This window comes from Panthera leo, chromosome D1 (genome assembly GCF_018350215.1).
Source record: "Panthera leo isolate Ple1 chromosome D1, P.leo_Ple1_pat1.1, whole genome shotgun sequence".
NCBI classification, from domain to species: domain Eukaryota; kingdom Metazoa; phylum Chordata; class Mammalia; order Carnivora; family Felidae; genus Panthera; species Panthera leo.
The window spans coordinates 104,437,777-104,452,837 of NC_056688.1; the positions used below are offsets into that span (position 1 = coordinate 104,437,777).

The 15,061-nt window shown below is 42.6% G+C and overlaps 1 protein-coding gene across 1 annotated transcript in view; it reads right to left on the reverse strand.

The window, feature by feature from the left end:
• Nucleotides 1-1,003: 1,003 nt before the first annotated feature.
• Nucleotides 1,004-15,061, reverse strand: part of LOC122199400 (membrane-spanning 4-domains subfamily A member 4A-like) — a 74,303-nt gene continuing 60,245 nt past the window's right edge. The window contains exons 3-8 of the mRNA XM_042904432.1: nt 13,215-13,374; nt 11,986-12,114; nt 9,973-10,029; nt 8,614-8,772; nt 4,190-4,291; nt 1,004-1,260 (exon numbers count right to left, since the gene is read on the reverse strand). Of these exons, the coding sequence (XP_042760366.1) occupies nt 1,189-1,260; nt 4,190-4,291; nt 8,614-8,772; nt 9,973-10,029; nt 11,986-12,114; nt 13,215-13,374 (679 nt within the window). The 3' untranslated portion in view covers nt 1,004-1,188. The remainder of the gene's footprint in view (nt 1,261-4,189; nt 4,292-8,613; nt 8,773-9,972; nt 10,030-11,985; nt 12,115-13,214; nt 13,375-15,061) is intronic.

A 15,061-nucleotide genomic window follows, 5' to 3' on the forward strand; every position in this document is an offset into this window, starting at 1 on the left:
TCCAGGGACACCTTGAATCAGAAATTTGAAGGACTTGTTAGGGACTAATCTTTCACTTGGAAACTCTCAGTGTTGCTCTCTTCTGTAAGCACTTGCCTCTGTTAGGACTCATACAGTAGCATGATGACTGCTAACAGCATCAGATTTCTAACGGCACAGCTCCAAGCCCAACAGGAAAGAGAAAAGAGGAAGACTCTCTTTCCTGGTCCGTGGGAAGCAAAAATGCTGGGATTAGCTTTGATCGGAAATGTGTCGTTTATACAATTGGTTTTTCTTAGGTCACTAACCTACTACAGAAACAGCCACTTTAGTAGGGCTGATGTAATTCTGCCATTGCCCATATCTGGGAGAAGTTGGGGGTAGAGTAAGCTTCACCCTGTGCATGAACTGGGAGTAAGGGAATGGTGGTTCTTTAGAGGAAATTCAGGTCATGATATCAGAACAAATGGGAATAAATGCTGTGCACCAAAAACTGTACAGTGTAAATGAAATATTGGAGAAAAAATGATGAGTGAGGGAGGGAGCTGTCATTTAAAAAATCAACACACATATGGGGTGCCTAGTGGCTTGGTCAGTTAAGCACCTAACTCTTGGTTTCAGCTCAGGTCATGCATGATCTCACTGTTCGTGAGTTCAAGCCCCACCTGGGGCTCGGAACCTGATTGGGATTCTTGCTCTCCCTCTCTCTCTGCCCCTCCCTGCTCATGCTCTCACTCAAAATAAATAAATAAATAAATAAATAAACATTGAAAAAAAAAAACCCACCTTGCACTTCCAAAGGCAGGAGAAGAAAGTTAAATCAGAAGGAGGAGTGTTGGCCAGGGAAGCAGAAAAATGTAGTCTTCAGGGAGTCCTCATTTCAGCAATATCTTTTTGACCTTCTGCTGAATCTAACTTACCAACTTAATGTCCTTATCTAAAGTTTTGAAGATGGATAAAAACTTTCAAGCACCAGTGACTCATTAAATGCATGATTTATTTATTTAATTTCTGCTATTGTTGATAAAGAGCCAGTAAATGAGTTGTTGAGGTCTTGGGGGAAAATGAGAACATGATTCTGAAATATATATATATATGTATATATATATATATATCAGAGTTCGATTCTGGTACTTCCCCAAGTGGTGTCCTTGCCCAACTGGCAGGATAGGTTTTCTGGAACATTTTGCTGTTGATCTGTTGGTGACATCAGACCTCTGTAAATGGTGTGGGAGATGCTGTTTCCGCCACATGAGGATTTGATGGCAGAATCAACACAACCTGTGAAATCAATCAGAATGGTGCAGGCGAGTGAGTCAAACAAGTAGCCATATCATCATCAGACCCTACTCTCTCTTCTCTGGATTCGATCTCTAGATCAACTTGGTGGGGTTTCTCTGGCATTCTGGAGATCAGACTGGATCTTGGAAAAATATGCATTGATAGCTCTTGGCATGAGATGCTGACAGTGACCCTGTAAGTGGATGATGCTGCCCAGAAAGTGGAGTAAACCAAGGTGTTAAGGGAAATTTAGTGCTCTTCTTCCAAATTAGGTTCTTTATGTATGATGGCAACAACACACCCAAATCCTGATTTGCTGGCCATGACTCAATCATTTCAAAAACTACGCCGACTCAGAATGGAAGGAATCATCAGGAAACGGAGGAAAATGCTGGTCTTTCTTCCACAAACTCAGTGTGAAATTGTGTGGGGGTGTAGGGGTGCGGGATGGGATGGAACGGGGAAGAGACGAAACTTAGGCATCACATGCCTCAAAGACCTTGCTCCTCCGGATCCACACCAAGAGAATTGTGGGAACAGCATTTCCAGCTCTGTAACTCCAGGGGCAGAAGGGAGCTCAGGTCTAGACATTACGACACTAAAGCATTTGCTCCCTTGTGCAAATGCTTTGGTCAATGAAAATAAGACGCTTCACCTGATGAAATTGCAGTCATTACGAATTGCTGAAAACCCTAACTTCTAGGGCCTTGACATGCAGACGTCCACTAATAGAGTTAGTCCATCTCTCTTCTGTGGGGCAGGAGATGTGGTGAAGCATGGAAACCCCAAAAGAAAGTAAAGAGGCACAAAATGGGGGAGAAGAGCAAGAGAGAAATAATCTCGCCAAGTGATTACTGTCTTATGATTTGCCTTTGGGTAATCAAATTAATGAGCAGCTCCTGGCATTTTAATTCAGTTCATGGAAGGGATCCTTCTCCCTTTCTTCCTGGTGCCTCTTGGTCTTTTCTCTCTCTCTTCCCATGTACCAATCCTCTCTCTACGTGATGTTCTTTCTGCTCAGTGGCCAGGAAGATCTGCTGCCAGTCTCAGGGTAAGAGATGGGCAGATGTGTGCACATTGGTAGAAAAGTTTGAAAGCCTGACTTTCTGCAGTAGCCCAGGGAAGGTTGCTATGATAGGGGTAATGGGTCGAAACCTGGCACTCTCTGGGGTCCTCTCCATTGTGAAGTACTCTCTGATCTGGACTAAGAGAGGAGGCCCTTTGTGGGAGCGAGGATGGAGGAAATGAGCTTTTCTTTATTCACTGTGGTAGGCAAGATGCTAAGATGACACCCAGTGACCCATGCCCTCATGTGACTCCCTCTCCTTGTGTATGGGTGGGACCTGTGTACAATGGGATGTCACTCCTGTGAGTAGGTAACCAATCAGTTGACTTTGAGTTTATCAAAGAGGATATTACTCTTTGGACATTTTGCCAAAGAAGACATACAGATAGCCTGTAGGAAAAGACGCTTAACGTCACTAAGTATCAGGAGAATGCAAGTCAAAACCACAATGAGATATCACCTAAAAACCTGTCAGAATGGCTAGAATGAAAAACGACAGGAATTAAGTGTTGACAAGGATGTGGAGAAAGGAGAACCCTTGTACGCTGTTGGTGGGAACGTAAATCGGTGCAGCCACTGTGGAAAATAGTATGGTGGTTCCTCAAAAAATTAAACATAGAACTACCATATCATCCGGTAATTCCACTATTGGGTATTTACCCAGAGAACAAGAAAACACGAATTTGTAAAGGTATGTGTTTACTGCAACATTATTTGCAATAGCCAAGACACAGAAGCAACCCAAGCGTCCACTGATAAATAAAAGGATAAACAAGATGGGTACGTATGTGTATATGGATGGAACACAGCTCAGCCATAAGAAAAGGATGCTGTCCTGCCATCTGCAGCAACACGGATGGTTACGCGAAGTGAAATAAGGCAGAGAAAGACAAAGACCATACGATTTCCCTTCCACGTGGAATCTAAAACACAACACAAAACCAGATTCTTAAACACAGAGAACAAACTTGTAGTTGCCAGAGGGGAGGAGGGTGGGAAGACGGGCAAAATAGACGAAGGGGATTAAGGGGTACCAACTTCCAGTTATAAAATAAATCAGTCACGAAGATGCAGAGTTGGAATATATCCATTATATTGTAAGAACCTTGTATGGTGACAGATGGTGACCACACTTCCTGTGGTGGGCACTGAGTAATGAATAGAACTGTCAAATCACTAAGCTGTACATCTGAAACTAACATAACACTGTATGTTAATTATACACCAGGGGTACCTGGGGGGCTCAGTCAGTTAAGCATCCAACTCTTGATTTCGGCTCAGGTCATGATCTCAAGGTTCGTGGGTTTGAACCCTGCATTGGGCTCTTAGTTGACAGTGGGGAGCCTACTTGGGATATTCTCTCTCTCTCTCTCTCTCTCTCTCTCTCTCTCTCTCCTTCTCTCTGCTTCTCCCCCACTTGCTCTGTCTCTCTCAAAATAAATTAACTTAAAAAAAACTAAAAAAAATTATTCTTCAATTAAAAGAAGGACATTATTCTGGATAGACTTGACCTTATCATGTGAACTTTTTAAAAGGAACTGAAGGCATCAGAGGTTTTCACTCTCTTGCTGGCCTCAAAGTGGAAGTGAGTTGTGAGTTCCACCGCTGAGAGGAAATAAACTGTGTCATGGGAGCATGGAAGAGGACGGGAGGGGTCTGCTGAGACTGCAGCCCTAGCCCGCTTGTTGACTACAGGCTTGTCAGACCCAGAGCAGGCGGGCCAGCTGAGGTGTGCCCAGGCTCGTCACCCATGGAACCTGAGAAGTAATAAATGTGTGCTGTTTAAGCCTCTACGTTTCTGTAATGTATTACACAGCAACAGGAAACTAATACAGACAGCTTCAAGGGAAGCCTAATACTCACCCCGCCAGGATGACAACAGGTGACTTTGCATCCAAAGACAGATAGGGTCAGAGCAACGAAGAATTCTAGCACGGTTAAAAGGAGCGCCACAGCATCCAGACTCTAGGAACAAATGCATAGCCAAGAACCGTGAGGAACAGAGATGACAAGTTTAAAACACTGACCATCTGGGGTACCTGAGCGCCTCAGTTGGTTAAGCGTCAGACTCTTGGTTTTGGCTCGGGTCATGATTTCACAGTTTGTAGGTTCGAGCCCAGCATCAGACTTGGCACTGAGAGTGTGGAGCCTGCTTGGGATTCTCTCTCTCTCCCCCTTTATCTCTGCCCTCCCTAGCTCGCACGCACTCTCTCTCTCTCTCAAAATAAATAAATAAACTTAAAGAAAAGAAAATAAATCAAGCGCTGACCATCTGATTACAATGCCAAAAGAGAAGCACTGGCCTGAGGTCAGAAAAACTGGCTCCTAATTGCAGCCATACCCTTGGCCAATTCTTGGCCTGTTGAGTACCACTCATGCTTCCAGTGTTTCCATTAATAAAATAATCACTTTTCCCTACACTCTACCTTCCACTGCTATTGTAGGTACAGAATGTGAAAACTATTTAAAGGGGCGGGGGAGGGGTTAGGGGCATAAAGATAACTTAGTTCTTTCAAGCACCAGAAGTTCCATAGAGTTGACACAACGGTATCATCTCCCGTCTTGGTAGTTATAGGCAGAGTCATAATTGTGGACAGAATATCAATAGACCAAAGAGGTCCACATCTTCTATGTCTCGTTACATAGCCAAGCAGAATTAACTTTGCAGATGAAATGAAGGTTGGTTATTAATTGACCTTGAGATGGAGGGATTATTCTGAGATTATCTGGGTGGGCCCCAAATAGTTAGAGAATCCTTCTAAGTGGAAGTGGGAGGCAAAAGAGTCAAAGTCCAAGAGACATTTGAAGATGCTGCACTGCTGGCTTCGAAGATAGGATTTGACCACAAGCCACAGAATGTAGGCAGCCTCGAGCAGCCAGCAAAGGCAAGGAAACAGATTCTCCCTCGCAGCTTCCAGAGAGGAATGTAGTCCTGCCAGCACTTTGATTTTCACCCAGTGAGAACCATTCCAAACTTCTGACTTCCAGAATTGTATGATGGTAAATTTATGTTGTCTCAGGTCACTAATTGGCAGTAGTTTGTTACAGCGACAAGAAGAAACTAACCTAACAATGAACACGCAGTTAGTCAGTCTGTGACCCATCTCCCCAGAGAACTGGCTTTGGGCTTATCTTCAGCCAATACATATGGTCAGATTTGAGAAACACTAGGTAGTCCTCTTACTACCCTAAAAATCTGAATTGGATGCCTGGAATTCTTTGGTCTAAATATTCTTTTTCTCTCCATGGATAGGGATCGTACCTATCTTCTTGTGGAAAAGTCAATAGACCCAAGAGTCCAGACACAGTGACACAGTGTGACACAGACGCAGCTGAGCCTTGAGAATATTTGCATTTGTCATTTCCTTATCTATTTACTCATCTCTTCAACATACTGTAGCCTCTATGTTTCAGGAATTATAGGCACAGAAGACAGAACAGCAAATAAATAGACGATTTCCCTAACCTCGAGGATGCTACAATCTGGTAGGGTAGACCAGGAATTGACAAACTTTCTACAAGGGGCCAGCTAACACATATTTTAGGTTTTACAGCCCATAAGGTCTCTGTCACAAATACTCAATTCTCCAGTTATAGTACAAAAGCAGCCACAGATAATATGCAATCAAATGGATGTGGCTATGTTCCAATAAAACTTTATATTCAAAAAAAGAGTCAGGCTGGACTTCCAACAAAAAGTAGCTAAAATATATATAATACATGAGTTTGAGCCATATAAAGCCGCTGTCTTTCTAGATCAAGCAGAGTTGATCATTGGCAATTTCATACTGTTCTGGCTAATGACTCCAGATAGTGTGTGCTCTACTCTTTCCTACAAAGAGCTCACTTTTTCACTCTTCTTAGAATCACATTCAAAAGTAAGCCCTTGGGCCTTCATCAACCTCTAGCTGCTTTCCAATGTTTATTTCTTTTAAAAACATTTTTTAATGTTTATTTATTTTGAGAGAGAGAGGATCCCCCAAGCAGTCTCTGCGCTGTCAGAACAGAGCCTGACACGGGGTTCAAACTCACGAACTGTGAGATCATGACCTGAGCTGAAATCAAGAGTCAGATGTTTGGGGCGCCTGGGTGGCTCAGTCGGTTGGGCGTCCGACTTCGGCTCAGGTCACGATCTCACGGCCCGTGAGTTCAAGCCCCGCATCAGGCTCTGTGCTGACAGCTCAGAGCCTGGAGCCTGCCTTGGATTCTGTGTCTCCCTCTCTCTCTGACCCTCCCCTCTTCATGCTCCATCTCTCTCTGTCTCAAAAATAAACATTAAAAAAAATTAAAAAAAAAAAAGAGTCAGATGTTTGACCGAGTGAGCCACCCAGGAGCTCTGTGCTCTCCAGTATTTCTATATTTTCCTCCAAGGAGCTTCCTACTGGTAGGAGCCTGGTCCCCTTCTTTCATCTCCCAGAGTGCCATCTGTAGGACCCACCATAAAATATGGGCTCACAGGTCTGTGGAATGACTGTGCAGGTGCCCCGGTAAGAACAGACCAGATACTTCAGATTCCAGGAACCCTTATGGATTTGCTCTGCTGTAAAGCCAGGCAGAAAAAGTGTTCACGCAATAGGGATACGTGACAGCCTCTAGGAGAAGGTGATTGAGAAGAAGGTGGAACCAGCTACTTTATTTATAGGGCCTCTTGTTCAAAAATTATTAAGAACTTTACGACGGCAACAGTAGAGCAGTAAACCAGGTGTATCACTCTTCTAACTGGTAAGCCCCCTGTGCCTGCGCGGGTCCCACACCCAGGCAGCCAGCCCCACGCAGCTGGTCCATTCCAGATTTTGTCCTCGTCTACTGTGCCCTTGTAGACCTCAAGTGGAGAGAACTGCAGAAACTGGAAGTAGGCTTCTTCTTCAGGAGGAGGAGAGAGGACACTTGAATATAAATACAAACAGGGGCATCAGAGGCAGGAAGGCACAGAATCTCATCTTGCCCTTGTCAACTTCTCACCATCTGATCTTAGGGGGGAAGCATCTAAGTTCTCGGAAGAAACCCTCTGATTCTGAGGAAGCGGCAGGAAATAAACTTGCGCTCCATAAGAGCTGTTAGAAATCTTAAGAGGAGTCGAAATTAGTTTAGCAGAGACACTCAAGAGATTATTTTGGTGTGACTGGATGGCACTCAGGATATATCTAGGACTAGAGGAGGCAGTGCAACTGATCTGCATTCGGGATAAGTTCGGAAGAATGCGGAGGTTCCACGTGTGGGTGAAGACAAGGGTCAGTGAGGGAGAGATGAGGCAGCACAGTGAAAGGCCGGAAGGTCTCATGCAGGAGAGACAAAAGGAATTCAGTGGTCCTGAGAATGGATACTAGACCTAAAAAAAATTTTTTTAAGTTTATTTATTTATTGAGAGAGAGAGAGAGAAAGGCAGAGGGATAGAGACAGAGACAGAGATAGAGATAGAGACAGAGACAGAGATAGAGACAGAGATAGAGATAGAGATAGAGGGGGGGAGAGAGAGAGAGAGAGAAAGAGAGAGGGGGGGGGGAAGAGAGAGAGAGAGAATATCCCAAGCAGGCTCTGCACTGTCAGCCTGGAGCCCCACACCGCGCTTGAGCTCCCAAACTGCATGATCATGACCTGAGCAGAAATCAAGATCTGGACTTAATTGATTGAGCCACCCAGGTGCCCCTAGACTTTTTAATAATAAAGATTCTATTGCATTTTGGTCACAGCTGTGCCACAATAGCGCCCCCCTCCCCGTGCTTACCCAGTGGCCCACAGCTTCACAACCCGCACACTCTGGTGGAAGCCGCAATTTGGAGAACAGAGCCATTACGATAATACCTAAGTGAGGGCAGGTGCTACAGCCAAGTAGTGAAATACAGAGTGGAAATTGAGAATTTGCCAGGAGTGGGATATTGAGGCTCAAAGGGCTTCATCTTTCAAGAGCATCCAGAGAGGTGGGGAGGGGTACTAGGTCATTCACCACTCATTGGATAATGTTCAAGACAATTTTACTCTATTATTAGAGAACCAGGTAACTCCATCAGGGAGCCCTGGGGACACAGAGGGATTGACATCTGGGCTCCCTTTTTACAGTGGATTGCAGAATTGGTGATTTCGAATTAAACAGAAAGGAACAACAACAACAAAAAGATGAGATGTGGGCCTGCCTTCTGAATAAAAGATGGCCCTATTCTTCAGTCATTTCCAATTTCCCAAAGTGAGTCATTTATCAGTTAGGGAATACAGTGTGGTACTTTTGCCAGGGCCAGGGCTCCTGTGCCTGGCTTCCCCTACAGTATCGCAGGAAGAGAGGAAGTGCTCACCATTAAAATGGCCATGGCCATGGAACAACTCTCCAACCTTTGATAAAAGATGCAGGCAGAGACACCTGCTCGAAAGTCTTCCAAGGAGGAGATAGCGAAGGGGACCCCTACTCCGGCCAAGACAGAACTGAAGATGTTTAATCCTAGGCTAGTTTGAATCTAGAAAGAAAGGAAAATCAAGTCAACAATCCAACAGTATCCACGGGGATGTTTCCATTAGCCACGTTGCACACATCACTTCTTGCCCGCCCCCCACCCCCGCCGCCCCCCCGCACCGGTCCCCCTTCTCTATCTTGATGACTGGACTGTCTCCTCACTTGTTTCTTCCCTGAAACACAAGCCCTTTCAGGTTGTCTCCTGCCCAAACACAAATATGATTCTGTTGTTCCCAAGCTTGAATCCTTCAGACAACCCCTAGGCCCAGGAGATAAACTCTTTTTCACATGCCAGCTGGACAGATCTGTCTGCGCCCAACTCCCACGGCCCTCTAGGTCAGGTGCCTGGCTGCACATTCTTTTCCAGATGCTGCTTGCCTCTGACGCCTCTGCGCTTTCTGTGGACGACCTCCCTCTGCTCTGCATTCCTTTTTCTACATTCTCTTCTCTTGGTGAAGTTGTGGAAGCTTCTTAGAACAACCAAACTTCTCCAAGAAAGCATGAGAGGCTTAATGTGGCTGTAGCGTGAGGGAGATTTTAACAGTTACAGCTGGACAAGATGCTAGGGAGACAGACCGAGGTCAGATTTGGAAAAACCATACAGATCATGCTCCATCGTCTGATCTTTATCCTTTGAGCAAAGAAAACTCAAATATGGTCTCTAGCCAGCAAAAACATTGGTTGAGATCTAGGCCTTTGCCTTTTATTGGCTTTGTGAAAGGCATATTGGCATGAGAGTTATGTTTGAAATTTGTTTTTCCTTACTGAACAGACTTAACGTGAATTCCTTCCCCTACCAACCAAAAGAAAATCCTCTCTGTACACAGTCAGAATACACATTTTAATCAATAAGTCAATAAATATTTTGCCACACCAGCACGTGGTGCCACTGTTATGGGCTGAGTCTCAAGGTGCAGGCTCTGTTTGACGGGTCCCATTTTGACATTCCTTTTAAGGAATTCTCTTTATTTTCATAAAGAGTTTCTCAGCAACTGCCTTCCTGTATCAGAAATTTTATGATCAGCCATTTTTTTATTATAATTTCGGGAAGACCAATGCAGCTATGTAAAACTTATAATCTCTCTTGATTTTTAAAAAACAAACAAACTCTATTTTCTACTCGGGCAGAATACATACTTGGTTAATCCCTCTTTTGGAACAAAAACACACACACAAACAAATGAAGAAAGGAAATATTACTCACCAGACCTTTTGTAGTTCTAATTCCTGCTACAACTGACAAGGACCCTGAAATAATAAACTAGTAACAAGAGAAAAAAAATGCAGTTAAAAAACCTTTAAACAAAAATTTGAAATCCCAACTTACTAACACTTACCCCTAACTGGGATAAATATGTTAAACAGACCAATTATATTGGAAGAAACACCAGAGATTGCAAATAAGTCTCCTCTTTTCCCAGAAACAACAGAGAAATTTTACCAGATGGATTCACCGGAGAGTTTATCAAGGCTTTCAAAAAAAGTCTCTCTGCAATGGTATTTAAACTGAGGGCCTTGAAACATAGTGAAAGTTTCTAAATTCCTGACATGAAGGAACCCTAATATGGTACCAGAACTTAATGAAATATTATAAAAGAAGAGAAACTAAAGTTTCTGTCTTAAAATATGACTATTAAAAGTTGTAAATAAAATAGTAGCAAAGAAAGTTTTTCAATTACATATTAGATGTTGATTATATTATTCCGTGGGGCTCCATCATTCGGGTAATTATTTTCCATATAGCTAAAACAGCTGGAATCAAGTTGATTAGACCTGCTGTCTTAAACTATTTGACTGTTGAATTTCTGGGTTTGCTTTCCAAATTTGATTTCAGGAGTTTCAAAAATTGTATCTTAAACTTTTTTTTTTTAATGTTTATTTATTTTTGAGAGAGAGAGAGAGAGAGAGGGAGAGAGCAGGGGAGGGGCAGAGAGAGAGGGAGACACAGAATCTGAAGCAGGCTCCAGGCTCTGAGCTGTCAGCACAGAGCCCAACGCGGGGCTTGAACTCACGACCGTGAGATCATGACCTGAGCCAAAGTCACAGGCTTAACCAACTGAGCCACCTAGGTGCTCCGAAAAATTGTATCTTAATACCAGAAAAAAGACTGATCTAATGAAACAGTTTGGTAGATTTCTTCAAACATTTCTCAGTATCAAGACATGGAAATGGTTAGGGTAAACTAAGTCACTTCTGGAAAAAAAAAAAAAAAAAGCAGGGAGAATCATCCATCATATTATATGAGATGCATCATGACTATGTGGGGTATTCTTTCAAATGTCCAGATTTTTTAATATTGCATATTATTACAATTTACAAACACAGATTTGAGGAGAAAATTCACATGCTAATTGTTATTTATGTTTACAACGTGAAGACATTTTATATCATTCAACATTCTTATTGACTTAACCATTATTTATAAAACATGAAGAGCTTCATTTGCTGTAACATGATGGAACATTTGTCTCTAATATTAGACGTCTTTATCATGCTAACAGGGAAACACTAGGGCCATCTCTATGAGAGTCAAAATCAAGATAACGATGTAGATGGTTATGTATTACTCTCCTTAGTATATTAACCAAAATAACTACATAAGAGAGATATTTGAGGAGAATGTTTACAATTACTGTTAGTTAAATATGAATATGTTATACTGCAGACCTCCAAGAGTATCAATTAAAAACAACTATAAATGCTAGGAAAATTCGTTAAGGCACATGGGAAGAACATTATAAACAGAAATTATACACAAATATGCATGTATTTGTGTGTTTAAAGATAAAATTTAATAAGAGAACCTCATTTAGCATAGCAAAAATATATGAAGTTTCTGAGAGAAAAAAACTTAACAAGGAATGTGAACAATACAGATGAGTAAAACTTTACAATGTTCCAAAAACCCACCAAAGTCTACTGGGTTTCTTGTTGTGAAATAATCAGTGCTTTCAGTGTTTAATCTATTCTGGTTTGGGTCTTTTGCTACATGCTGCTGTGATATCCTGATACATATTAAATATTTAATCTGCCTGGCTCTACGAGTCTTATGTTAGTATTCCTACCCGAAATATGAGAAAATGCAGTCAAAAGAAGATTAGATATCTTTTTCAAAGTTAGAGAACTACAAAATAGGGTTAGGATATAATTCCAAAGCTCAGGATGTTAGCAACTATGTTATGCTGTCTCCAACTATATCAAAAGGTACTCTACTCACCATCACTGGCCTCCCAATTATGTACACGTCCAGCCCTGAAACAGAATGTGTGTCAGAAAGTGGCAATATGGCGCTCATCTTTATTATTTGCAGGCTGAGGTTCGTCATGGCAATCAGGATCTGCACGACCTAGAAATGATGAAGCAAATAAAAACTGATTAGCTACCACTCCCTTTCCGACCACCAGGTCACCCCTCTTCTCCGTCTTCTGAAACAGTCAGACGGTCATGATATTTCCCTGTCACTTTGCTTTCCTATAAAAAACTACGGATATGTTAATTCACTCAAGTAGTTTCTGGGGATGTCTATCCCAGTTGCCTCGGTCATTTTCAAGGTAAAAAGAATGTACCAGGACCTACCCAGAGGTGCTTTACTGACCCCCGGGGCTGCTAGTCCACCATAGCTGTTGATCTCCTTTACGTACTACACTCTCAGACGGCAGTGACCCAGGAATCAGGAAGCAATTAAAAATTATTCGAGCAAGGGAAAATAATGTGAAGGAAGGAGTGTACAGGAGAAGAAAAAGAGAAGTGCAACGTGATACTTTCTTGGTGTCTAGGGCCTGAGGACACGACTGAGTCCAGGGCTCTAAAAATCAAAGTGCTGGAGTATGGTCATCCCACGGCATAAAAAGGAGCCAAAGTGTGTTGTGATGATTCTGTGTCCTTGGTTTAAAGCTGGGGCTAGAGATAAACCCCTGTACTCACTGTCCTTCCACCTGCACTAACCTGTGTCTTTTTCCTTAAACTCTCCATTTCTTTTAGGCACACCACCCCGCCCCCAGACTCCAGACAGAAATGCAGAGGGAGCTGAAGAATTTTCATCCTCTGAGGAGCAGGTTAAGAAAATTCCCCAGAGATAGTAACAATGTGGGGCAATCACCTATCAGGAAGACGTGCTGGGTGGACACCAGCTGGCGGACATGTGGCCTTTTTTTTTCTTTTTTTTTTTTTTGCTGCCTCTCTCTGCTGAAGCTAAAGTTATCACAGATGACGCACCACCCTAGAATCCATCCCAAGCCACTATATTCTAAATACAACTAAATTAGAAGCAAGATATAACAGAATATCATATCATTTTTGAGTGATAGGGCCTGAACACCATATACCCAGGCCCCTAGGGCTGGCTGATGTATTGTGAGGCTAACGGGACAGAATATTTGGCATTAAAACTCATCGGCTATGAGTTTACAACCCGACTGGCCTCTCCCAGATCTGTAACTGACTTACCCCAAGGACTTTGGGCTCCCCCTTCAAAAACTTCTCTGGCATCCTTTTCCACAGATGTGACTGGATAACAGGGGGTTGCTCCAGCTGGTACCCACCAGGACCAGCCTCTGATATGGTCCCTTCCATTCCTTGCATGGTTGCCATGGCGGCAGAAAAGGGGCTGCGGTAAGAAATGTAATTTAGGATGAGGTCCTGGAAATGACGGGATAACCTGGGGTCTACATTCCCTTCCTGCATTATACAGCTATTAGAACATCTTTACAAAATGTTGTTCTTTTTTTTTAATGCTTATTTATTTATTTTACCAAGGACTTTTTTTTAAATGTTTTTTACATTTATTTTTGAGAGAGAGAGAGAGAGAAAACGCAAGTGGGGGAAGGGCAGAAAGAGAGGAGGACAGAGGATCCAAAGCGGGCCCTGCGCTGACAGGGAGAGCCCAAAGTGGGGCTCAAACTCACGATCTGTTAGATCATGACCTGAGCTGAAGTGGGACGCTTAACCGACTGAGCCACCCAGGTACTCCAAATGCTTATTTATCTTTGAGAGAGAGAGAGACAGAGGCAGAGACACACTGCAAAGGGGGCAGAGGCAGAGGGAGAGGGAGACACAGAATCTGAAGCAGGCTCCAGGCTCTGAGCTGCCAGCACAGAGCCCAGCGCAGCGCTTGAACTCATGAACCACAAGATCATGACCTGAGCCAAAAATCGGATGCTTAACCAACTATGTCACCCAGGCGTCCTTGCAAAATGTAGCTCTTGCAAGAGCCAGCCAGGAAAGAGGAGCAAGAAGCACCTTAAGGACAGAAACAGAGAGAGAGGGAGAGAGAGAAGAGAGAGAGAAATGCCATGTGTCATCAAGATACCAGAAAGCACTGAAGAGAGGGAAATCCAGAGAGAACTGAAGTGAATACGCGGGCCCCTCAAATACATGGAGTCCACACTTATTATCTCTGTCCCTGTTATTGTATATCCCCTTGATGTCAGCCATTTCTCCTTCGAAAGGTAAATTTTATGATAGGAATAAACTGTGTTCCTGTGTATTGTAAAATCTCCCTTTTTGACTCAGAGCACAGTTACGTTCTCTGAGCTGGAAACTTTCTCCAGCTTCATCTTTACTAAATATGATTTATTTAATCTTGGATCCTACTTTATAAACTCTGGACTTTGCGGAGAGAATTTACAATCCCAAATCACAGCCTTGGCACTGAGAATTTAAATCTCTTGCCCCCATTAAAATGTTTTAAATCCTGATTTGCTAATGCATAGCAAGGGCACATAAAATTATTTTTCTGAGACTCAGAGCACAAACATAACACTCTTATGCTGCTTCCTCTCCTCAATAAAGTAATCCCAGTCAGATTATGTGGCAATACATTTAAACCACCTGAATACTTTATTCATTTGCATCCATATTCAGATGTCACATGGCTCACATCCATAAATTTTGAGGGAAGTGAAACTTAAGTCTTTGCAAAGCCACCATCAATTTTGATACCATTTATGCTTCCCTGAAGCTCCATAAAAGTCTCAAGTTTGGACACGTGTGCTCTTTCATTTGTAGCACAAAGTCAAAGAGTGAACATTTTCTCTGGAAAGCATTATTAACCTTATTTACACATGCTAGGCCAAAGGAAATACATTATTAGTGATCTAGCAAAAAACCTGGTGGAAATAAGAAAAACAAATGAGTTCATTTCAGAAACAGGGGAAAAAAAGTCCAAATGAAAATAAAGATTAATCACTTAAAACATTAAGTTAGTTTTAGTGACATATGTTCAAAGTCTGGAAAGCAGTAAAATGAACAATACAAAAGAGTAAATCAGAAAATAGTAAGCAAAGTAAAAACCT